The sequence below is a fragment of the Sus scrofa genome, chromosome 12 (genome assembly GCF_054392235.1).
Source record: "Sus scrofa isolate SSC_HxYL_T2T_F1_AM1 chromosome 12, Sscrofa_HxYL_maternal_Yorkshire_Landrace_v2.0, whole genome shotgun sequence".
NCBI classification, from domain to species: domain Eukaryota; kingdom Metazoa; phylum Chordata; class Mammalia; order Artiodactyla; family Suidae; genus Sus; species Sus scrofa.
In genome coordinates, this window is record NC_139394.1 from 52,188,617 (window position 1) to 52,213,141 (window position 24,525).

At 47.9% G+C, this 24,525-nt stretch overlaps 1 protein-coding gene and 1 pseudogene across 4 annotated transcripts in view; both read right to left on the bottom strand.

The window, feature by feature from the left end:
* PRPF8 (pre-mRNA processing factor 8) overlaps positions 1-18,766 on the bottom strand; it is a 34,160-nt gene extending 15,394 nt beyond the window's left edge. For 2 of the 4 annotated variants that reach the window (XR_014821477.1, XM_021067569.2), the window contains exons 1-24: positions 18,724-18,766; positions 18,399-18,509; positions 17,817-17,985; positions 14,908-15,072; positions 14,603-14,821; positions 14,260-14,472; positions 13,740-13,865; positions 13,538-13,643; positions 11,859-12,049; positions 11,615-11,734; positions 11,341-11,530; positions 11,088-11,207; positions 10,845-10,979; positions 10,021-10,150; positions 9,441-9,637; positions 9,103-9,309; positions 8,825-8,988; positions 8,551-8,677; positions 8,240-8,432; positions 7,543-7,730; positions 7,175-7,413; positions 6,805-6,951; positions 6,407-6,617; positions 5,627-5,743 (exon numbers count right to left, since the gene is read on the bottom strand). Coding sequence is in view for 2 of the 4 variants with exons in the window: in XM_021067569.2 (XP_020923228.1) it covers positions 5,627-5,743; positions 6,407-6,617; positions 6,805-6,951; positions 7,175-7,413; positions 7,543-7,730; positions 8,240-8,432; positions 8,551-8,677; positions 8,825-8,988; positions 9,103-9,309; positions 9,441-9,637; positions 10,021-10,150; positions 10,845-10,979; positions 11,088-11,207; positions 11,341-11,530; positions 11,615-11,734; positions 11,859-12,049; positions 13,538-13,643; positions 13,740-13,865; positions 14,260-14,472; positions 14,603-14,821; positions 14,908-15,072; positions 17,817-17,985; positions 18,399-18,498 (3,774 nt within the window). In the remaining 2 variants the exon portion in view is untranslated. Of the gene's footprint in view, positions 1-5,626; positions 5,744-6,406; positions 6,618-6,804; positions 6,952-7,174; positions 7,414-7,542; positions 7,731-8,239; positions 8,433-8,550; positions 8,678-8,824; positions 8,989-9,102; positions 9,310-9,440; positions 9,638-10,020; positions 10,151-10,844; positions 10,980-11,087; positions 11,208-11,340; positions 11,531-11,614; positions 11,735-11,858; positions 12,050-13,537; positions 13,644-13,739; positions 13,866-14,259; positions 14,473-14,602; positions 14,822-14,907; positions 15,073-17,816; positions 17,986-18,398; positions 18,510-18,707 lie in introns of all 4 variants that reach the window. The other 2 variants (XR_014821476.1, XM_021067568.2) reach the window with 1 other exon arrangement.
* On the bottom strand, positions 4,849-5,505 carry LOC146398305 (small ribosomal subunit protein uS8 pseudogene; annotated as a pseudogene).
* Positions 18,767-24,525: the final 5,759 nt, after the last annotated feature.

Sequence of the window (24,525 nt, forward strand, 5' to 3'; positions counted from 1 at the left end):
GAACTTTACACATATCAAGTCTTCATAAAAGAAAACAAATTCAATTTATATAACCTGCCATCATAACACATGACCAACTTGGAAGGGAATGTGGAAAAATAAAAACTGATGGTAGGATGACAGGATTCTGGGTGTTACTCTGAGTTTTATTAATATTTAACTTCTTTTTCCTGCAGATGAAAAAGTAACTGGTAGAAAAATTAATGGGAACTTTTACTGTTATCCTTTTGAACTATGATATACTAGGCTACAAATTTTTTTCCATTTAAAACTAAACATATGGCTGGGGCCGGGGAGGTGAACAGGCAGAGACCAGGGTATTTTTAGGGCAGTGAAAACACTCTGTATGATATTTTAATGATGGATATGTATTCTTTTTTTTTTTTTTCCCTTACTTCCATGCCTACAGCACATGGAAGTTCCTGGGCCAGGGAATCAAACCTGCGCCACAGCAGTGACAATGTTAGGTCCTTAACCTGCTAAGCCACAGATGAACTCCAGATACATGTTCTTAATTTATTTTTAAGGGCCACACCCACAGCATGTGGAGGTTCCCAAGCTAGGGGTCCAACTGGAGCTGTAGCCACTGGCCTACGCCACAGCTACAGCAATGCCAGATCCGAGCCGAGTCTGCGACCTACACCGAAGCTCACAGCAACACAGGATCCTTAACCCACTGAGCAAGGCCAGGGATCGAAGCTGCATCCTCATGGATACCAGTCAGATTCGTTTCCGCTGAGCCACGACAGGAGTTCCACAGATGTGTGTTCTTATATGTTTGTCCAAATCCACAGAACATACACCACCGAGAGTGAACCCTAAGGTAAACTATGGGACTTTGGGTGGTTATGATGTGCCGACGTAGGTTTATCCTTGGTAAAAAATGCACCCCTTTGGTGACTGATGTTGATAATGGTGGAGGTTATACATGTGGGGGGGAGCAATTACATGGGCGAGCTCTCATTTGTATTATAAATCTGAAATTGCTCTTAGGGGTTTCCCATCGTGGCTCAGCAGAAATGAACCCGACTAGTATCCAGGAGGACATGGGTTCGATCCCTGGCCTCACTCAGTGGGTTAAAGATCCAGTGTTGCCATGAGCTGTGGTGTAGATGCAGCTCAGATCCCGAGTTGCTGCGGCTGTGGTGTAGCCCGGCCACTGCAGCTCTGATTCGACCCCTAGCCCACTGCAGCTCTGATTCCATATGCCGCAGGTGCAATAGTAAAAAGACAGCTGGTTAATTCCAGTCTTATTTCATACCGACTACTAGGACTGAAGGGTGGGGTCCTGGCTCCATGCCTGGGCTAGCGCACAGAACATACATAAAGCCAGCACAGCAGCAGCACCTACACTGGTAGCATCAGTAATGATTACAAGTGAGTCCAAGGAGGAAACAAAATTTTAGAGGGCAAGAATAGGGCTATAAGGTCCAGCTACCTCTAGCCTTACTGGAGATTTCCCTTCTATTAACAACCTTGGCATGATAGAAGAAAATATGAGAAGAAGAATGTATATGTATGTATGACTGTGTCTCTTTGCCGTACAGGAGAAATTGACAGAACACTGTAAATCAACTATACTTTAATTAAAAAAAAATGAAAAAGAATAACATATCCAAAGACTATAAATCCATTGGGACAGCACACAAATTGGTGGTTGTCAGGAACTGGGGAGAGGAGACAACAGCAGGGAGAAAGTGCTTATGAGGTATGGGGTTTTACTTTGGAGTACTGGAAATATTTTGTAAAGAGATAAAGGTGGAGGGTGTACAGCATCATGAGTGTACTAAATGTTACGAACTCGGTCATTTAAAGTGCTTCATTTCTTATGCAAATTTCACGTCAATAAATTAAAAAGTCAATTCTAGAATGCTGGCCAAAGTATAAATAAAAATTACCGGTATGAAAAAAATTTAAAAAGAAACCAAACCTAGGAAGATGAAGAAATTTTCCTTTTTTCTTTTTTGGCTGCACCTTTAATTCCCCTGCTTCCAATCCCTTACCACTACACAACAGCCCTCTCGCAAAACCCCAATCCTAAACCAGCACTATAATCTATTCCACCTTCTCCAGCCCATCGCCGAGCAGCTGAGCGCTTCTGGGAAGAGCCCACACTCACTCACAGCTGTCCTCACTCTCTTGAAACCCTTAGCGCACAGCTCCTTCACCAGCGGACTCACCCCTCACCAGTGTGCTCAAGTCCGACACCCCCGCCCCTCAGCCCAGCCCAGCCCAGGCTAAGCGGAAAGAGTCAAGCCTTTTCCTAACTCCCCACTAAACTCACCTACACTCTCGTCTATGCAGACCTCTTTTCTACTAGGTTCAGAGGATACTTTCCCCTGCTTGCCCTTTACTCCGTCCCTGCTGAGGGGACATCACTTCTCACACTTCTTTGCTACACTCTGAACTGCTACTGGCTCCCTCCTGCCCACATACTTGCACTCCCGTTTAAAAATACCTGCCTCTCTCCTACCTCCCTCTAGGTGGCATCGAATGTCCCTCCTCCTCCAGCTCTGGCAAACTGACAGTCCACTCCCTCACTTCCCATAAAGCCTCACCCGCTGCAATCTGGCATCTATCCCCACTAGTTCCGAAACAGCTCTTGCTAAGGTCACCAATGACGTCCTGACGGCCAAATCCAATGGACGCTTGTCAGGCCTCATCTGACTGAAACACTCTTAGGTAACGGACACTGCTAAGTGCCCGTCCCAACTCCTGACAGGCCTGGCGCCCGCAGCCCGGCACTCCCCCAGTCTGGCCACACTGCCGCTACTGTTCCCTAGAATTCCAAACTCATCCCTCTGCTCTTCTCGCTGCTTACACTTTGCCAAGACAACCTCGCTCCCTCTTAAATTCTCAATCATCTCCTTTATGCTGACAGACTCCTAATCTACATTTGCAACTGAGACGTCTTCTTCAAGCCTCAGACTGTAACATTATCTCCACTTGGACATCCTAGAGGAACCTCTAAGTTCCCCTAATCGCTCTTACTTTCTCACCTTATTTCTCTCCCTAGAGCTTCAAACTCATACTGCTCCTCAAATCTAAGAGGTACCCTCAAGGGGGACAAAATGCACACAAATACATGTATATATGTATCTTGAAATAGAAGGAACACAATATAAATAAGCAGCTGCTGTAACCTCCATCTGGATGTTCTCAGGAACCTCATCCTTTTTATGCCCTGAACGAAGTCCATTATCTTCTTTCCTGAACCTGCTCTTCCTGAAGCACTCCAGTTGGTGGCACCGATACCCACCTAGTCTTTCAGGCCGAAAACTCAACGTTACCTTGACTTCCTTTCCCTCCGGCATTCCACCAAAATGAAGCTCCGCTGACTTTAACTACTTATCAGTTCTGTTCCCTTCTCCGTTCACTGCTCTCATCATGTTTAGCTAGACTTCTACAATAGTTCCCAAGCCTCAGCTCACTTTGTACTCTTTTTGTGTATGTGTGTGTGTCTTTCTGTCTTTTTAGGGCCACGCCTGTGGCAAATGGAAGTTCCCAGGCTAGGGTTCCATTCGGAGCTGCAGCTGCAGCTGCCAGCCTACACCACAGCCACAGCAACACAGGATCCGAGCCACGTTTGTGACCTGTATCACAGCTCAAGGCAACGCCAGATCCTTAACCCACTGAGCAAGGCCAGGGGTCAAACCTGCATCCTCATGGATACTAGTCAGGTCATTAACTGCTGAGCCATGACGGGAACTCCATTTACAGGACTCTTAACGAGGTGTGTAATACCCTCCGTGATCTGGCTCATGTTTAATCCAGCCTCTGTCTCCTCCACAATTTTACTGCAGTAAATTCCGAACTTTTTAGAGCCTCACACATACCACGCCAGCTACCGCTTCATATCTCTGGCTGAAAGAATGTCTCACTCACCTGCCTCTCACAAATTATTTCTTTCAGGAAGTCTTTCTCCCTCTCCCAGACTGGGCTGGCGTCATGATCTGTGTGCTCTCACAGATTCCCAAATAACACAAGAGCTCTACAGACACAGGATATTACAATTCTCTTTGACTATATATACATCTATCTCTCTAGCTAAGTAGTGAGTTTCAGTAAGGCAGAGACTCTCACATGGAGTATGTGTAATGCCCTGAACAGTGGCTATCGACAAACACCAATGGAATGAATGAGTTATATGTTTCCTGTTATCTGACTCTTACAGGATATAACACAACCTAAAAAGACATTTTTTTCCTTGCACCATACTCCAAAAAAAAACGTATCATGACAAATTTTAGGTAAGGGATGCTAAGATTAAAAAACTTGTCATGGAGTTCCCACTGTGGCACAATGGGATCTTGTGGTGCAACCAGGACACAGGTTCAATCCCCTGCCCAGCACTGTGGGTTAAAGGATCTGGTGTTGCTGCAGCTGCAGTGTAGATCACAACAGCAGCTCAGATCTGATCCCTGGCCTGGAACTCCATATGCCTCAGGGGTGGCCAAAAATAAGGGGAACAACAACAAAAAAGTATCCTGTGTCTGCTAGGAGTTTCCTGAAAGCCTAATGGTTAAGGATCCAGCATTAGATCCTTATATCCACTGGTGTAGCTCACATCACGGCTGTGAAGTGGATTTGATTCCTGGCCCGGGAATTTCCACACGGTTTGGGTGTGGCCAAAAAAAAAATGTATCCATAACAGAACCATCAGAACCACTACCCCAAAACTTAAAGTCTTCCTTATACGCTACACATCTAAAGAGATATGAAGGCCAAAGGAGCAAAAACGTCATGGTTAAGAACTATTCCAGGGAGTTCCCATCATGGCTCATCAGTAACAACCCAACTAGTATCCATGAGCATGTACGTTCGATCCCTGACCTTGCTCAGGGGGTTAAGGATCCAGCGTTGCCAAGAGCTGTGGTGTAGGTCACAGATGCGGCTCGCATCCCAAGTTGCTGTGGCTGTGGTGACCCCTAGCCTGGGAACTTCCACATGTCTCGGGTGTGGCCCGAGAACAAAAAAGTTATTCTAAAAGAAACCAGGATAAAGCAACTTTTTTAAGCTGTTGAGCCGTTTTTCTATGTAAGCATTACATTTCCAGAAAAAAAATCCCGGGGTTTTCCCTTCTGTGTTTTTCTGGTTTGCTTTTTTTTTGTGGTCTGTGATGCCAACTGAAGTTGTCAGTACAATGAAGCTAACGTGATTGGGCAAGAGCAGATTATTCTGCCATTTTTCTATATTTTTGAGTTGCACATCAAATCTGGAACTGATCACAACACTTTCAAGTTCACAATTTTTCCAGCTCTGTGATCATCAGTGTTGCACATTCACCACTGTATCGCTGCCTCTTCATCACAGTTAGAAACTAGACAATGACTCTGGAACACAACCTAATAAAAACCTAGCATTTCCCTCTCTTTTTGGCGTGACTGATGTTCCTGAGAGCATCAGTCCAGACACTCATGTGTACCATTGGTGGAACGTGAAGACAGCATTAAAAGCAAGGCTATTTTTAAAACTTTGCAAAAACTTAAAGCACACACAGTTAACAAATTGCTGCTGTACATAAAGCACGGAGACTACACTGAGCACAGCTGGCAAGAAAGGAGAGCAAAGCACAAGGATCTAAACGGGATGTGAGACGGACAGAGAACATGACTGCACTACGTACCTTGGTGAAGGTGGTGGACCCAGAGGCCATCAGAATTTGACGCACACGGTTGTGGAAGCGCTGCATTGACTCATCATCCACACGCAGGAAACACTGAGCTGTCCGCTCCTTAGTAACCTAAACCACAAGGTCAAGGTTAACTATCTCTGGAACTGCCACAGGAAGAAGAAATTTTTTGTTTTGTCTTTTTGGGGTACACCCATGGCATATGGAAGTTCCTAGGCTAGGGGTCGAAACAGAGCTGCAGCTTCTGGCCTACACCACAGCCACAGCAACGCCAGACTGAAGCCTCATCTGCAACCTACACCACAGCTCAACACTGGATCCTTAAGTCACTGATCAAGGCCAGGAATCAAATCCGCATCCTCAGAGAGACCACGTCAGGTCTCTAACCGGCAGAGTCACAGTGGGAACGCCAAGAACCAATGCTGACCATCACTAAGCCCTTACTCCCCCAACCAGGCTCATCCGACTGACACTGGAAAGGTATTTGGGAGTTCCCACTGTGGTGCAACAGGACCAGCGGCATCTCTGCAGTGCCAGGACACAGATTCAATCTCCAGCCCAGTACGGTAGGTTAAAGGATCCAGTGTTGCCACAGCAGCGCTACAGATCACAACTATGGATAAGAGCTGATCCCTGGCCTGGGAACTCCATGTGTGATGGGGCAGCCAAAAATGAAAAAAAAAAAAGGAAAAAGTGTGTGCAGTTCCTCACTCCCACCTACCGGGAGGTGGTAATGCTCCTCCCGGCTCCCCCGCCCCCTGGCCCAGGCCCTACCTCATTCTGTAGGTTCCAGACCCCGTCCTTGTGGGTGAACTCCTCATAGCTGGTGCGGCATTTTGGCAGGATGCGGCACTCAAAACCGCACATGTTGAACAGCAGGTTGGGGTTGTCCTTACTGTACACCGACACGAAGCTGTTCTCCCACTGAACTGTAGTCACTGAGCGTGGCAGACGGTTCTTGATGTCCCAGAACACTGCCCGACCCCTGCCCACAGAGAACATGGGTCACACCAGTCCCCTGGAAGGCACTTCCCTGCAAAGGCCAGACTGACGACAGCCCAACAGAGTACATCCTCCTACCCAGAAGACCACCTCCTAAAGTCCCTCTAATTGTCCTCCGGGTCCCTCAGGCTGACATCCTTCTCGCTCCCAGAGCCCCAACTTAGACTCACAAGTTAACATCATGCTTCATGAGGCGCATGCGGGCATCTCGGGGCCAGCACTTCTTGTTATTGTAGCCGACGATGTTCTCATTGTTGGGGTCAGGATGCTCCGTCAGGTAACGCTGGATTAGGTCCCGAGCCTCATCTGCCGTGAACCTGCACCAGACAATGCGCCCTGCTGAGGCCCAAGCACACTGGGATCTCATGCGACCTACAGTTCCCTAGAGGGAGGCCACCCCGCCCCTTCCCACTCAGAAGACTTCCTTCCATTTTAGAGCCCCAACCCAGCAGCAAGCCAACTAAGGCAGGACAGCCACTTCCAGAGGCTGGGCACATGCCTCAGTGCCCTGCAAGGATAAGAAACCAGGCAAGCCCTCACCTGAAAAAAATATGGATACGATCGATGTATCTGCAGAAGAGACGGATGGGGTGGGCAGCCTCAGTAGCTATGTCTTGGAAACTGAGAAAGTCGTTTGGCATCTGAGGGGGCCCAGCCATCTCACTGGCCCGGTGCAAGCCCAACACAAGCAAATCCATCACCAGGCCATAGTACTGCACGATGAACGAGGCAAACTGCAGGCCTCTGATGATCCCATACGAATTTGTATGGTTCATGTCCTAGAAAGAAAGAGGACACTCAACCACGGCAGCGTGCCAGGCTTCTCCGGGGCCCAGCCTCTTCCTTTCCCACCTCAGCAAATCCCAGCTCGGCAGGCTGGACACCCCCACCCCGACCCCGGAACACACCTTGTAGTTGATGACGACGTTGTTCTTGGCAGTCATGTAGTCAGCGATGTTGTGGTCTACGATGAGGCGCAGCAGCCTGTTCAGCAGGGTCAGGTCGATCTTCTCATACATCTTCTCAAATCGTGACTCCAGCATGACGTTGCACTCGCCCTCGCTTGTCTCCCACACGTCCTGCAGGTTATTGATGCCTGAGGAGGGGGCAAGACAGGGCTCCAGCAGGTTAGAAATTCCCTTTCAGGGAGTTCCCGTTGTGGCAAAACAGAAACAAATCCAACTAGTAACCGTGAGGCTGTGGATTCGATCCCTGGCCCTGTTCAGTGGGTTAAGGAACTGGCGTTGCTGTTAGCTGTGGTGTACATCACAGACGTGGTTCTGATCCTGCGTTGCTGTGGTGTAGGCTGGCAGCTGTAGCTCCGATTCGACCCCTAGCCTGGGAACTTCCATATGCCGCAAGTGCAGCCCTTTAAAAAAAAAAAAAGAAAGAAAGAAATTCCCTTTCAGGACCAGTGCCTACGGTAATCCGATCGCATGCCACTCCATTCATTCGCTGGCTTGCCAGGAGAGTCAGCTTTGCTCAGTTTAGCATCAATACCATTTCCTTGCTACTATGCAGCAAGAAAGTAAGCTAATTCTGCTGCCTGGATAGCAGAACTCAATGCGCCTCCCGTTCTCAGGTGCGATCCCAGAAAAGTTTTACCTTGGCACCACTTGTAAACAAGCAGAGGCGGCGGTTCTGTGTCAGCAGGCTTGATCCAGGGCGGGAAAAGGCGGCGCTTGTCAGCTTCGTACCAGAGGTACTGGTCCAGGTAGGCATCAGTGATTTTCTCCAGGGGCTCCACATCATACACTGGCACCAGGTGGCTATAGAGATCCATGAACTCAATGCCTACCTGCGAGACACAGAAGCTGGCTCACACCAACCCACCAACCACCTGAGACAACCTGCCACACTGGGTGCCAGGGATGAATCACGCAGCCAGAACAAAATGTCGAGGGCATCTCACTCACTTCTTTGAAGGCTCTCTGTGTGAGAAGGTGACGCTTGATGCGGGACAACGCCTCATGGGGGTTGTCATAAGCTTGCTCGATCAGACCCAGCTCTTCCCTCTGAGACTGGTTTAACCGGGACTTCACACTGACAAGGCAAAAGAAAAGGTGAATGGGAAAATCAAGAGGAAGCCAACCCCAGAAAGGACTGATGCTAAGCCTTCTTTCTTTGGACTCTTGATGATGCTGTCATTCTTCCCTGTCACCTCCCCATAGGAACCTGTCTACCCCTCACCTGTAAGCTTCCTTGAGCCGCTCCAAGGCTAAGATGAGCAACTTGGTGTCATGCTTGTAGGAGAGTGGGGGGAAGGGGATGGGTGAGAACCTGCGGCTTTCCAACCAATGCACAGTGGTGGTATATACTGCCACTGCTTCCTCTGCTGTGATGTAAGGCCCGTCCTGTAAGGTGGACATGAGAATTAGCTTCCAACTGTATCCCAAGCCTTCCAGGGCAAGGCATGGTCCCAACTTTGCAGCCCATCCTCCTGCCCACTCCCCTATACCCAGCCCGACCTTCAGGTAGTTGTGCTGCCGCTCCTGTTCTGCCTTCAGGTAGAGCCGAGTGAGGCGGCCCAGGTTCTTTTTGCAAACAGTCTTATCTACCGTGGCCCCACGGCGAATTCGTTCCCGGTTGTAGTGGGCAGTGTTGGTCCACCAGTCAGCCTTGGCCTTCACGTATCGAAGGATCATATTCTCTATAGGTGTTGGCAGCCCAGGGACCTGAAAGCACAGACAGCACAATGAGAATCTGGTGGGAGCCACACGCACCCCAAGGCAGTCCGGAAGTGGTAACCCTAACCCCGGGAAGACGATGTCCATCCACGCCTCCTCGGAGTGGGGGAGACACTCACCTTCCAGGGAATGTTGGCCTTCCAGCAGCGCCAGGCTTCACTGAGGTGCTGCAGGATGGTCCGGGCCTTGTTCTGTTTTATTCCCTCCGGCATCATGTCCAGAATGTCATGCATTACAGCGGCCCGAAGCTCAAGGTCAAAATGCGATTCCACGCGCTGCTTTGTCACAGTCTTTGCCACCCCCTTTGAGTGCCGGCCTACAAGGGAAAGTGATGGAAAGCAAAACTTGTTGCTTCCAATGAGAGTCTCTACCTTCACGCACACAGTTAACCATGGTGACAATGAAATCAGTAAGTATAAACAAAGCATCTGCGTGCTTAACACATTCAAGATACCTCAGACATTCACAAGTATGCTTCTGAGAACTTTCCATTCTATAAATACTCCACAGCCTCAAGGCCCCAGAGTGAAGCCCAAGAAACAGAATGCTTGGTCAGACGCCCTGGAGACTGGGCCTTAGAGGCAATCCGGCAAGAAGGGATTCTCAGTTGCAAACAAAGGCAGGGAACAGAACAGGAACACACGCGATCTACCCTCCAAGTGCTTAGGGGAGAAAGCGGACACAGATAAAACCACTCACCTTCGAACTGCCGAGCTAGGAGGTTGCCCAGCCAACGCTCCAGCAAAGGGGTGATGCCACGCATGAAGAACAGCCAGACCCGCCAGCCAGCAGCCCAGAAGCCACAGCCAGGGCCCTTCCCCACAGGGCCCTAGGATTCCAAGCAGAAATGAAGGATACAAGTTAGCAATTCATTCAGACAACAATAGAAAGTTGGGCAGAGGTGGGGCAAGGAGTACGTCTGTGGGAGTTCCCGTCGTGGCACAGTGGTTAACGAATCCGACTAGGAACCATGAGGTTGCGGGTTCGGTCCCTGCCCTTGCTCAGTGGGTTAACGATCCGGCGTTGCCGTGAGCTGTGGTGTAGGTCGCAGACACAGCTCAGATCCTGCGTTGCTGTGGCTCTGGCGTAGGCTGGTGGCTACAGCTCCGATTTGACCCCTAGCCTGGGAATCTCCATATGCCACGGGAGCGGCCCAAGAAATAGCAACAATAACAACAACAACAACAAGACAAAAAAAAAAAAAAAAGAAAAAGAAAAAGAAAAAAGAAAATTAAAAAAAAAAAAGGAGTACGTCTGTGGCAGTGAAGGAGAAAAAGGGAAAACTCTTGAAACCTCAATATCTGAAACGGGGCAAATGGGGTACTTTAAGGCAGAAACCAGTAACTAAGATTCTCTACTTGGACCTAAAGAGGGGCTTTGGGGGAAAATGTTGAGATTCACAAGGTGAGGGCAATAATGAACTCAAAGCCTCTCTCCCAGTAGATCCCTGGAAAACCCTGGCTAGATGTAAAAATTAAGATGGATCTCAGAAAACGCATGTATGAGGGAGGGCAGGGTCTTACCGTGTTGAAGCGGTAATAGATGAGATGCTTCAGGTCCTTGCACATTCTTATCTGCCGCATCAGCTTGTATTTGTACCGGTACATGCCCGTCAGCTGCCCCACGTGGGCAAAGATGTACTGCAACCCATCTGCCAGCTGCAACACACGGCCTCGTTAGGCTTTCAGCTAGATCCAGCTCCAGGATGGGCTCCGGCTTCACCCCATACCTCCGCCTGGGGCAGGGACTGGGGGTTCCTAGCTCACCTGGAAGGCATCCACGTTGCCCAACCGATACTGCACATGACTGTCCACCACCAGCTTAGTTAAACGCAGAACTTCTCGACACAGGTGAAAAGCATTCCCAAAACGAGATTTCTTTCTTTCCTAGAAAAGATGTGAAAAACAGAAACAACATTAGTCGCAAGAGTCCGGACTGAACGTGTGCCTCCTGCAGGGGCCAGAGCAAGACCAGCCCATCCCTGCAGCCCAGGAGGCCCTTAAGGTCCAATGCAGGTACCTTGGTGGTGAGCGTCTTGACGGGCTTGAGGTTGAAGTTGTAATCCAGATGCAGATAGTTGAGATTTTTACGGTGAATAAGAAGGTTGAGCATGTTGTAGCCCTGACGGCAAACCTGCAGCCCCACCTCCACCCAGTCCAGCTTCGTAGACTGAAAGAACTTGGTGGCTTTGAAGGAACGGAACAGATACCTGAGGAGGGAATAAGAAGGAGAGTTAGTCTTCTGATCATCTTTGGAAGAGAAGAAGCCTGGGCAGGGGCCTGTGGCACCTCACCTCTTCTTTTGGGCTTTAGGGGGCCGGTGCTTCAGGGCATTCAGCACATAGTACTTAAGCAGCTTCTGGTAAGAGACCCTCACTTTCACAGGCTGCCCAGCGGGACAATGCTCCCGATACCTGAAAAAACAAGCCCAGGAGTTCAGCCCTTTTCTCCCACCAGCCACTCTGGGAAAGGCTGCAGGCCCACCCAGCTGGGGCCCCTCCTCCTATACACACACTACCTCCCAGGTAGAAGCCTTACCAGTTCTTGACGAGGGGGATGTCTAGGGCCCGGCGGGTGCGACCAGAGCGTAGGTTGAAGGGCCGTGGGGCCCAGAGCAGGGCAATGCCATTGGCTGTGTTGTCTGTGTAGAGGGGTGTGTCCTTCAGGAAGGGCTCCACGAACTCTGGGAGCTCAAACTCTTCATCGTCATCCGGCAACGGTTCCTGGCTCTGAAAGAAGAATCCCTGAGGGTTTAGCTCCTGCTGAACTGGGCAGAGACTGAGAACAAGAGGGAACCTCTCTGGGGCCAACTGTGCTTGGCCCAGTGGCTACATCTGCCATGGAAACTGGGCTGCCTGACAAGAGAAGCCCTAAAGGGCCAGAGCAAAGGGGGCCGTGGGAGCAGAAAGCAAGGCGAGGCCAACCAGGAAAGCAAGCAGCACCTCTCACACCCCAACTGGCTCTCCACCAAAGGCCTCCCAGAGGAGCCCCAATACCAGAAGAGGTAAACACTGCAATCACCTTCCCTTCGAACTCCAAACACTGGGCTTGGGGAAGGAAATCTGTTCATGCTAAGAACGTAATGGAACATAGATCAACATCAAAAACAGTATTCTAAGGAGTTCCCGTCGAGGCGCAGTGGTTAACGAATCCGACTAGGAACCATGAGGTTGCGGGTTCGGTCCCTGCCCTTGCTCAGTGGGTTAAAGGATCCGGCATTGCCGTGAGCTGTGGTGTAGGTTGCAGACGCGGCTCGGATCCCGCGTTGCTGTGGCTCTGGCGTAGGCCGGTGGCTACAGCTCCGATTCGACCCCTAGCCTGGGAACCTCCATATGCCGCGGGAGCGGCCTAAGAAATAGCAACAACAACAACAACAACAACAACAAAAAAAGACAAAAAGACAAAAGACAAAAAAAAAAAAAAAAACAGTATTCTAAGTGTAAAAAGCCAATCACAAAAGACCACACACTATGTGATTGTACTTACACGAAACATCCAGAAAAGATAAATATATAGAGACAGAAAGTAAATTTATAGTTGCCTAAATAAGGAAGGGTCAAGTGAAAAAGAGCAACTACTGATGGGTACAGGGTTTCTCTTTGAGGAAATGAAAATGTTCTAAAATTAACTGTGGAGATGGTTACAAACCTGTGAAAAAACTAAAAGCCATCAAATTATACACTTTAAAGGGGCCACTGTGTGGTAGTGAATTACAGCTCAAGGGATTGGGGAAAAAAAAAAGAACACACTAGAAAAAGACCAGAATAAGATGATATGGAAAGACAAAGAAGGGTTCGGATAAAGCCCCGATGGATAATCTCAGAAACCAAGATGATATCAATAACTTAGTTTGGGCCAATTGCCCAACTCCCAAATTAGCTTATAGCGTGAGGGGAATACTTCAGAAAGGAAAATATGTCTCCCTCATAGATGAATTTTATCTAGTAATTCTTCTATCCAGTCAAGAAACTTCTCTCTTCATCTCTCACTATGGCGCAGCAGGATCAGTGGCAATTTGGGAGTGCAGGGACGCAGGGTGGATCCCCAACCCAGTACAGGTTAAGGATCTGCAGTTACTGCAGCAGCAGCTTAGATTGTGACTGCGGCTCAGATCTGATCCCTGGCCTGAGAACTCCATATGCCAAGGGGCAGCCAAAAAAGAAAAAGAAAGAAAGAAATTTCTCTTAGAAGACTGAGGTCAAATGCTTTACTCTCACCTTGACAGAGTGTCTGTGGGATATTGGGTTGATCAAAGGATCAAAGTAGAAAGCTGGCAAGTCAGGATCCTCAGTTTTGATGAACACAACATTAGGAGTGTGGTACCTAAAATGAAAGAAAAGTCATCAGTCAAGTTCTCCTGCCCTGGCCCAACCTAAATGCCAGCGTCGCCTTTCCCCCAGCTGGGACTAGTGCTCTCACCAGGTGAGGTGGACGTGGTGTGGAAGGTTGTTGTACAAGTAAGGAAAGGCAATCTTGTACTCAGTGCGGATAGGCTGCCGGATGATGATCTTGTTAATATCATTGAATTCATTCCAGTCTTCATCCCTAGGGTACAAAATCAAGGATGAGCAGACGAGCTGGGGAGTCTGGAAACTACAAAGGAATCTTAGGATCAAGATTAGATTTCAGGAGTTCCCGTGGTGGCGCAGTAGAAACGAATCCAACTAGGAACCGTGAGGTTGCGGGTTCGATCCCTGGCCTTGCTTACTGGGTTAAGGATCCGGCGTTGCCGTGAGCTGTGGTATAGGGTCACAGACACGGCTTGGATCTGGCATTGCTGTGGCTGTGGTGTAGGCCGGCAGCTGCAGCTCTGATTTGACCCCTAGCCTGGGAACCTCCATATGCTGCAGGTGCGGCCCTAAAAAGACAAAAAAAAAAAAGCATCAGATTTTATTCATTCAACCCAAAGTGCCTAAAATCCCTCCTCTCTCCAACTTACTGTAGGTTGATGTCTCGGACAAGAGGCTCAAACTTGGGGCCTCCAGGAATGGCCATATTGAGTGCCTTGGAGGTAAAAAAGGCCTTCAGATCAAATAGATAGAAGTAGTTGTCATCTACCAAGTCTGTCAGAAGCTGATTGGCCAGGCGGTAGAGAGTGGACATCATGGGCAGTGTGAACTGCCAGCGCTGGTAAGTGGAACCATTCACATACCTAGGGAAAAAAAGAGGCCCACCTCAGGTAGGTATACCAGCAAACCACGCCATACTACCTACTGTTCTCCCAAGACCCCTTCTGGAGTTCCAGCACTCTCACGGGAGCAGTAACTCCACCCATCACTCACTTTCGGCTGTCCCTCAACGGCTGGTGGTCATAGAACCAGTCTAACACCGGGGCATCCTCCTCAGGATCCAGCTCTAGCTGAATGGCTTCCAGTGGCTCGACATCTAGGATGTTGTCAGCATAGTCCAAAGGCGGCTCCTCATCATCAAAAGGGGGGAAACGCATCCTCTTGAAATGCCTCCTGTCTCTTTTTTCTCGACGCATCATAATCCACATTGACCTGGAAAAGTCAACAATGTCACATCAAGGCTTCTACCCACTGTCCCCCAACCACCACCACCACCACCACATTCCAGGCCTTCTTACCCCCACTGGGAGATGTAGACAGGCTCAATGACCCAGGGAATCTCATTGACAAAGGAAATGGCTCCGGTGATGTGGTATAGCACAGGCACATCCCGAATCTGCTCCCAAGGCATCGGCATGTTCTCCAGGAGTTTGAGGACTGCATGGGGCATGTACTTGAGAGCACTGCAACAACAGAATGAAATATTTAGAAATGACAAGGTGGGAGTTCCCCTTGTGGCGCAGTGGTTACGAACCCGACTGGTACCCATGAGGACAAGGGTTCTATCCCTGGCCTCATTCAGTGGGTTAAGGATCCGGCATTACCATGAGCTGTGGTGTAGGTTGCAGACGTGGCTTGGATCCCACACTGCTGTGGCTGTGGTATATAGGCCAGCAGCTACAGCTCCGATTCAACCCCTAGCCTGGGAACCTCCACATGCTGCAGGTATGGCCCTACAAGGACAAAAAAGACCAAAAATAAATAAATAAATAAAAGACAAGGTGTTCTGCTACCTGTGCCATGCAGAGAAGCCACTAGGTATCACAGTGCCACATTCCACAGAAAAATCTGCCTTACAATCCAACTCCAAACGCAGCGCACAGGTCGTCCAGGATCAGGAACCACGGCCCCACCTCCAACTATGCCACTGTTGCTCTTAAACCTCACAGTCCCACAATACTGCATTCGGTCCCTCTAAATCAACAGCTGTTCCCCTAAACACAGCTTTTAGGTTCTCATTTGCTAAGACATTTGTACGTGTACTCATTCAGCTTGGGAATACAGAAAAACAAGAGTACAGACACCTCAGAAGTTAACTGTCCCTGAAACTGAGGGTTCTGGTCACTTAGAAGTTACAGGCAACATTGTACCATTTTATAAATAATAGCAACAAAATATTCATCACACTTTATTGTAACCATTTGTCTAATAACTGTTACTTCACTAGGCTGTAAGCTCTAGCAAGGCCATTACTGTCTTTTTTTTTCCTTTTCTTTTCTTTGTCTTTCAGGGCTGCACCTGCAGCATTATGGAAGTTCCCAGGCCAAGGGTCCAACTGGAGCTACAGCCACCAGCCAATGCCACAGCCACAGCAACGCAGGATCCAAGCCGTGTCTGTAACCTACCCCACAGCTCACGGCAACGCCAGATCCTTAACCCACTGATCAAGGCCAGGGATGGAACTCGCATCCTCATGGACCCTGGTCAGGTTCATTAACCACTGAGCCACAAAGAGAACTCCAAGGCCATTACCTTCTGTTCACTGTTATATCCCTGGAACCCAGCACAGTTCTCAAAAATATCTTTGAAGTAGAAGAGTTTCCGTTGTGGCTCAGTGGGTTAAGAACTTAATGTACTTGTACTATCTGTGAAGATGTGGGTTTGATTCCTGGCCTCATTCAGTGGATTAAAGGATCTGGCATTGCCACAAGCTATGGTGTAGATCACAAATGCAGTTTGCAGCTTGGATCCTACTTCACTGTGGCTGTGGTATAGGCCAACAATTGTAGCTCTGATTCGACCTCTAGCCCAGGAACTTCCATATGCCACAGGTGTGGCCATAAAAAGAGGAAAAAAATTTTTGAAGTTAAAACAGTGTCTATGGCTGTCACAGTTCATTCAGTGGCTAACATTTTCTTTGTCAAAGCGGAAAAGGGATTTGCTAAGACATTTGTACGTGTACTCATTCAGCTTGGAAATACAGAAAAACAAGAGTACAGACACCTCAGAAGTTAACTGTGAAACTGAGAAGTTTCCCTGAAACTGAGGGTTCTGGTCACTTAGAAGTTACAGGCAACAAGAATGCATGAGGTTTCCTGAGTTCCCGTTGTGGCTCAGTGGTTAACAAATCCGACTAGGAACCATGAGGTTGCGGGTTTGATCCCTGCCCTTGCTCACTGGGTTAAGGATCCGGCATTGCCGTAAGCTGTGGTATAGGTCACAGATGTGGCTCGGATCCTGTGTTGCTGTGGCTGTGGTGTGGGCCGGCAGCTACAGCTCTGATTCGACCCCTAGCCTGGGAACCTCCATATGCCGCAGGATCGGTCCAAGAAATGGCAAAAAGACCCAAAAAAAAAAAAAAAAGAATGCACGAAGTTTCCTACTCTGGGCTTTGATGCATTCAAAAACTGAGACACCATCTCACGGCATCAATAGGACAAATTAAAATCTCCAGTCCCAGAATCAGGAATAAAATCAGAGCAATAAAGAGCATCATCAAAGGAGTTCCTGTAGTGGCTCAGCAGAAACGAGCCTGACTAGTATCCATAAGGACAAGGGTTCAATCCTTGGCCTTGCTCAATGGATTAAGGATCTGGCGTTGTCGTGAGCTGCAGTGTAGGTCGCAGACGCAACTCAGACCCTGCGTTGCTGTGGCTATGGCATAGTCCAACAGCTGCAGCACTAATTCAATCCCTAGCCGGGGAACTTCCATACACCACAGGTGCAGCCCTAAAATAAAAAAAGAAAAAGGAGTTCCCGTCGTGGCGCAGTGGTTAACGAATCCGACTAGGAACCAGGAGGTTGCGGGTTCGATCCCTGGCCTTGCTCAGTGGGTTAAGGATCCGGCATTGCCGTGAGCTGTGGTGTAGGTTGCAGACGCGGCTCGGATCCCGAGCTGCTGTGGCTGTGGCGTAGGCCAGCAGCTACAGCTCCGATTAGACCCCTAGCCTGGGAACTTCCATATGCCGCAAAAGCGGCCCAAGAAATGGCAAAAAGACCAAAAAAAAAAGAAAAGAAAAAAAACAAAAAAGGAGCATCACTAGAAGATCTCGTAATTCTAACAGAATCCTAGTGGTTTTCTCCCTTCTTTGATCAAGATGGGCTGTCGCTGAAGATTAAGGACCCAAAACGATAGAGCAGCTATCCAGGACTGCGATTTACGGGACAGGGCAGAGTCCAAATGAAATAACTTCAGGATGTTCCTTACCCCAGGTAGACCCTTTTGTCATGGCGAAACTTCCTGTTGGTCATGTCCCCATGGTCTCGAATGATCTTCCTAACATGTTCTGGAGGCATGTCTTCCTTCTGAGCATCCACAAATCCAAACTTCCGCTTTTCGGCATAGCGCTTGGCCTGCAACTGCTGCCATTTTCGAGCTACAAAAACACCTCAGTTTTAAGGACTGCACACCCTTAGCCTAATCACCCCCTACTTCTTGCCCTAGGCTAAGCGCCCACCAGGATGCATGACAAAAGGGTGGGCACCTAGCAGGAGCACTCCCTGCCAGCTCTCTTGACAACTCGCTCTGCTTAAACCCTTTAACGGCAGGGGTTTTGCCTGAAAAGCTATTGTATCCCCCTTGTTTGGATCAGTGCCTGCAAACAGTAGACACTTTTTTTTTTAACCGATAGTTTTAAAGACTTGAATAGATGAAAAAAAAAAATAAGGGCTAATAAGTGCACTAAGACCTAATGTTTTGACACACTTGCCAAAACCTGGAAGGGGTCAAACCACCACGCGCGCACGCGCACACCCGCCCCCAGGCGCCGCTCCCGCACACTTTCTTCACCTTTCTCCTGCAGCTTCTCCTCCGACATGTAGTCTGGCAGCGGAGCTAGAGGGCCGGGAACCGGGTTGCCCGGCCCTCGGTAAGGAAACACTCCGGCCATTCCCGGAGAATCTGGGGAAACGGCAGAAGAAAAAAATTAACGAGGAAGAGGGCCCAGGCCCACAGAAGGCGCAGCAGGAACACGTCAAGACCCTCGGCCTGCAGTCCCGCCTCGCTCAATGTGCGCCCAGCCGGGCTGGATCCTTCCGGCCGCTCAGCCGGACCCCCACCGCACCTCCCACGGCCCGGCCTTTAAAGCCCGCCACGCACCCCCACAGCCCCTCACACAGACAGCCGCTTTCCGCTCAGGGCAATGGCGGCAAGCCTACGTCCGCTCCGCGTTCCCACAGCCAGGAAGTGCGCAACCCAAGTTCAGCAGTTGATCCAATAGGCACCGGTGTGATCAGAAGGATTACCGAGCTCACCAATTAGAGATGCAAGTCGGGCCAGAGGGGCGGGTCCACGGACGGAAGTATTTGAACGCGAGGGGGTGTGCGCCATATAGGCGCAAGCCCCGCCTCCTGCGTTTCTGAAGCTGTTTCTGTGCCTTCTGCTGTAGGGCCGCAGGAAACGAAAGCTTCGGAAGATCGAATAAATTTGTCGAATTTTGTACATTATTCTGTGTCTAGTCTCATGTATGTAGACTTGAGGTTCAGCACTAGCTCTGAGTCAGGCAGTCTTTTGTTTATGCATTCGTTCATTCAACCATCATTTATTGAGTGCCCACTGTTGTGTTAGGAATTAAGAATAAGGGATGGGGAAGCCAAGCTCACAAGGTAGCTGGGAGGTAGAATTAGAACCCAGGCTCTCACAATCAGATGTGATGGGAATTCGGGGGCAGGGCTTTTTCTTCTTTTTTTTCTTTTTTTTTGTCTTTTTAGGGCCACGCCCACGGTATGATATATGGAGGTTCACCGGCTGGAGGTCGAATGGCAGCTGTAGCTGCTGGGCCTATGCCACAGCAGCGCGGGATCCGGCAACTCCGGATCCTTAACCCTGAGGGAGGCCAGGGGTGGAATCTGAGTCCTCATGGATGCTAGTCAGATGTGTTACCCACTGAGCCACTATGGGACCTCCTGTTATCTGTTTGTTTGTTTGTTTTTTAATTTTATGGCCATACCCACGTCATATGGAAGTTCCAGGGCCAGGAATTGAATCTGAACTACTGCTGCGCCCTATGCCATAGCTGACTTGTGCTGAGCAGAGGATGGAGCCCTGACCTCTGCAGCCACTGGAGCTGTTACAGATGAATTCTTAACCCCGTGCCCCTCCGTGTGACTTCCCGAGGCAGAGCGTTTAACTCTGCCTAAGATGTCAAGGAGGAGTTAGTTGATGAACCTACAGAAATAAAAGATGCTTTGGGGAACAACATTGCCAGGTGTACCCCACCTTCATTCCTATTTTCTCTCTCTGGCAATGGTTACGCTATAGACCATATAATGAATACACTATAAACGCTTCTTGACTCCCTGAGGCTCTTTCTCATCTTGCTGCCTGAATTGCCCTCCATCTCCTGCTTTCTTGGTTTCACCTCCCATCCCTCTTGCTCTATCTTTTTGATAACAACTTTGGTTTGTTTGTTTTGCCTTTTTTTTTCTTTTGAGGGCTGCACCTGCAGCATATGGAGGTTCCCAGGCTAGGGGTCAAATCGGAGCTGTAGCTGCCAGCCTATGCCACAGCCACAGCAATGCCAGATCCAAGCCACGTCTGCGATCTACACCACAGCTCACCGCAATGCCAGATCCTTAACCCACTGAGCAAGGCCAGGGATCGAACCCGAAACCTCATGGTTCCTAGTCAGATTCGTTTCCACTGTGCCATGACGGGAATTCCATTTTTTGATAACAACTTTGAATGGATAAATTTGTTTGAACTCACACCAAGTTTATTGTGGGGGATACCGAAAAATTGTAACCCATACGGCCTCTCCATCTAGTTGAGAATTTAGGACTCGAAGGAGAAAATGAGAAAAATGCAAAGAAGGGTCCAGGCAAATGCTGGCTGGTGGCGAGGTTCATAACTTCAAAGAAGAGAGAGGAGCATTATTAAACACGCAGTGGAGGAGTTCCTGTTGTGGGTCAGTATCCATGAGGACTTGGGTTCCATCCCCAAGCCCCGCTCAGTGGGTGAAGGATCCTGTGTTGCTGTGAGCTGTGGTGTAAGTCACAGATGTGGCTCATGTCTGACATGGCTGTGGCATAGGCTTGCAGCTGCATCTCTTGACTCAACCCCTAGTCTGGGAACTTCCATATGCCTCAGGTGTGGCCCTAAAAAGCCAGGAAAAAAAAAAACACACAAAAATACGTGATCGAGGTGGGTGAATATGAAGGATTTGAGGAGGTAAAGACAGAGGAAGGAAAAAGGAATCCCAGGTGGTGGTGACTGCGAGAGTTTGAGTTTAGAAAGAGGAACAAGGATAGCATGTTCTGAAAACAACCAGCCAATTCATCTCTCAGCAATAGAAAGCCCAGCGTTATCTTCATCATGCTCATCACCGTCGTCAGGGCCCTTTACCACTTGTATGAGGTTTACTTTGTGCCAGGCATTATTCTAGACTCTGGCAAAATCCTAATATTGTCTTTCTTGTTAACGGTTAACATTGTCCCAACCCATGTCAATCTCCTAGTTTTGATTGTCCCACTAATGTTATGTAAGATGTTCTCAAGTGGGTGAAATGTACACAGGAACTCTCTGTGCTATTTTCTAAACAGCATTATTGAGAAAGAATTTGCATTCCATCAAGTTTACCTGTTTAAAGTATACAATCCAATGATTTTTAGGATATTTACGGAGTTATACAATTAGCATCACTATACAGTTCTAGAACATTCTTATCATTCCCCAAAGAAACCTCACATCCTTTAGAACTCACTCCTCATCTCCTCCCATCTCCTACTGCTCAGCCCTAGGCAGCTACTAATCTACTTCGTGTCTCTACAGATTTGCCTGCTCTGGAAATTTCATATAAATAGTAGTTCATATAAATGGTTTTGTCACTTTTGTGACTGGCTTCTTTTCCTTACTGCTTAGCATGTTTTTGAGGTTCATCCTTATTGTAGCACATACTATATTTTTTGGAGAAATGTCTTTTGAGATCCTTTGCAAGTTCCCTGTCATATATATAATACGCAAAATTTGGAGTTCCCCATCGTGGCTTAGCGGAAACAAATCTGACTAGTATCCATGAGGACGAAGGTTCTATCCCTGGCCTCACTCACTGGGTTAAGGATCAGGCATTGCTGTGAGCTGTGGTGTGAGTCACAGACATGGCTCAGACCTGGCATTGCAGTGGCCGTGGCTTAGGCCAGCAGATTCAACCTCTAGCCTGGGAAGTTCCCTATGCTGCAGGTGTAGTCCTAAAAAGACACACACACAAAATTTTTTTTTTCTTCTGTTCTTTGGATTATCTTTTCACTTTCCGGATGGTATTCCTTTTTTTTCTTTGACCGCCCCCCTCCACAACACATGAAGTTTCCGGGCCAGGGATCAGATCCGACCAAGCCAAAGTCAAGACCTAAGCTGCAGCTGCATCCGGCAGGGGATCAAACCCGAGTCCTAGCACTCCCAAGCCAATGCTGATCCCATTGCACCACAGTGGGAATGCCAATGGATGGTATTCTTTGAAGCACAAAAAAATATTAATCCACATAAAGTCTAACTCATCAAATCTTCTATTATTTATAATTTCAGTGTCAAAGCTTAGAAATCATTGCCTAACCCAAGTCACAAAGATGTAATCCTATTGTTTTCTTTTAAGGGTTTTATAATCTTAGCTCTTACCTGTAATCTATGATTCACACTGAGTTCATTTTTGTGTGTAATGTGAGATAGGGGTCCAAATTCATTCTTTTGCATGTGGATGTCCAACTGTCCCAGCACCATTTGTTAAAAAGAATACTCTTCCTCTTTGTCAAAAATCAACTGCCATTTGTTTCCGAACTCTCAGTTCTATCCTATTGATCTACATGTTTATCTTCAGGCTGTATTATTTTTGCAAATTCTGTGTGAACCTAAAAAGTATTTCATAATAAAAAGTTAATAAATAAGCTAACTTCATCATCAAAGGAACCTTACAAAATAGGTGTTATAATTCCCTTTTACTGATGAGAAATTCAGACACCGAAAATTTGAGTAACCTGCCTTGGGGCATATGATTAATTGCATGAACAGTTTCTCTGTAACTTTCTATGCCTTAGTTCATTTAATTGTCACAATAATTCAATGAGGTAAGGTGTTCTTATTTAGCCTCATTTTATAGTCGAAGAAACGGAAGCTCAGAAAAGCGAAGCCAGCTGCTCAAGTCCGCACAGACAGCAAATAACAGAGACAGTAAAGCATGGCTCTGGAGCTCCTGTTCTTAACCAAATGGCTATATCATTTGCTATGTTTCTGCTGAGAAGCATAGATGATATGGATGAGAAAATTAAAGCTGGTCTTGAATTCCAAGCAGAGTTCTGACTTTTTGCCAATGATTTGACCTACATGACAATGCTTTCCAAACGACTTTCTTTTTTTGTCCACATCCACAGCATGCAGAAGTTCCCAGGCCAGAGATCAAGACATGCACCACAGCGCTACCCAAGCCAAGGTGATAGCAATATCAGATCCTTAACCACTAAGCTGCCAGGGAACTCCCAAAGTTTTTCTTTTAAAGCTGGAAAACACTTGTGCCAATGAAATAACTTACAAATGAAGAAACTATGACTTAAAGAATTAAGGAGGAGTTCCCGTTGTGGCGCAGTGGTTAACGAATCTGACTAGGAACCATGAGGTTGCGGGTTCGGTCCCTGCCCTTGCTCAGTGGGTTGACGATCCGGCGTTGCCGTGAGCTGTGGTGTAGGTTGCAGACGTGGCTCGGATCCTGCGTTGCTGTGGTTCTGGCGTAGGCTGGTGGCTGCAGCTCTGATTCGACCCCTAGCCTGGGAACCTCCATATGCTGCGGGAGCGGCCCAAGAAATGGCAAAAAGACAAAAAAAAAAAAAAAAAGAATTAAGGCCTTCTCTTAATGTCTCTTAACTGGTCCAACACAGTCTGTCTGAGTTATTTTAATCAAGCTCAGTTGAACAGGAAAGTAACTAAGCCAGAAACGGATTTGAACAGTAAATATTAGCTATCATTATTATAGACCACTCACTATAGCCAAACCAGTCTCCTCATTGTTTGAGGTGGACTTACACAGTGGAATACTACTCAGCCATAAAAAAATAACAAAATAGGAGTTCCTGTTGTGGCGCAGCAGAAATGAATTCGACTAGGAACCACGAGGGTTCCTAGTTCAATCCCTGGCCTTGCTCAGTGGGTTAAGGATCCGGCATTGCCATGAGCTGTGGTATAGGTCATAGATGTGGCTCGGCTCTGGTGTTGCTGTGGCTGTGGTGTAGGCTGGCAGCAACAGCTCCGATTTGACCCCTAGCCTGGGAACCTCCATATGCCGCAGGTGCAGCCCTAAAAAAAAAAAAAAAAAAGAAGAAGAAGAAGAAGACAAAAAAAAAAAAAAAAAAAAAAGGACAAAATAATGCCATTTGCAGCAACATGAATGTAACTATGGAGACTCTCATACTAAGTAGAAGTAAGTCAGAAAGACAAAGACAAATATCATATGATATCACTTATATCTGGAATCTAATATACAGCACAAATGAACCTTTCCACAGAAAAGAAAATCATGGTTGCCAAGGGGGGGGGAGTGGGACGAATTGGGAATTTGGGGTTAATAGATGCAAACTATTGCCTGTGGAATGGATAAGCAATGAGATCCTGCTGTATAGCACTGGGAGGTATATCTAGTCGCTTATGACGGAGCATGATAATGTGAGAAGAATGTGTATATGTATGTGTACTGGGTCACCTTGCTTTACAGTTAGAAAACTGACAAAACACTGTAAACCAGCTGTAATGGAAAAAATAAAAATCATTATAAAAAAATAAAAATAAAAATAGAACTGGACTTGGAGGTAGTGCCCATCATGGCTCAGTGGAAACAAACCTGACTAGTACCCATGAGGACTCGGTCAGTGGGTTAAGGATTCAGCGTTGCCATGAGCTATGTTGTGGGTCACAGACGCGGCTCACATCCCGCGCTGCTGTG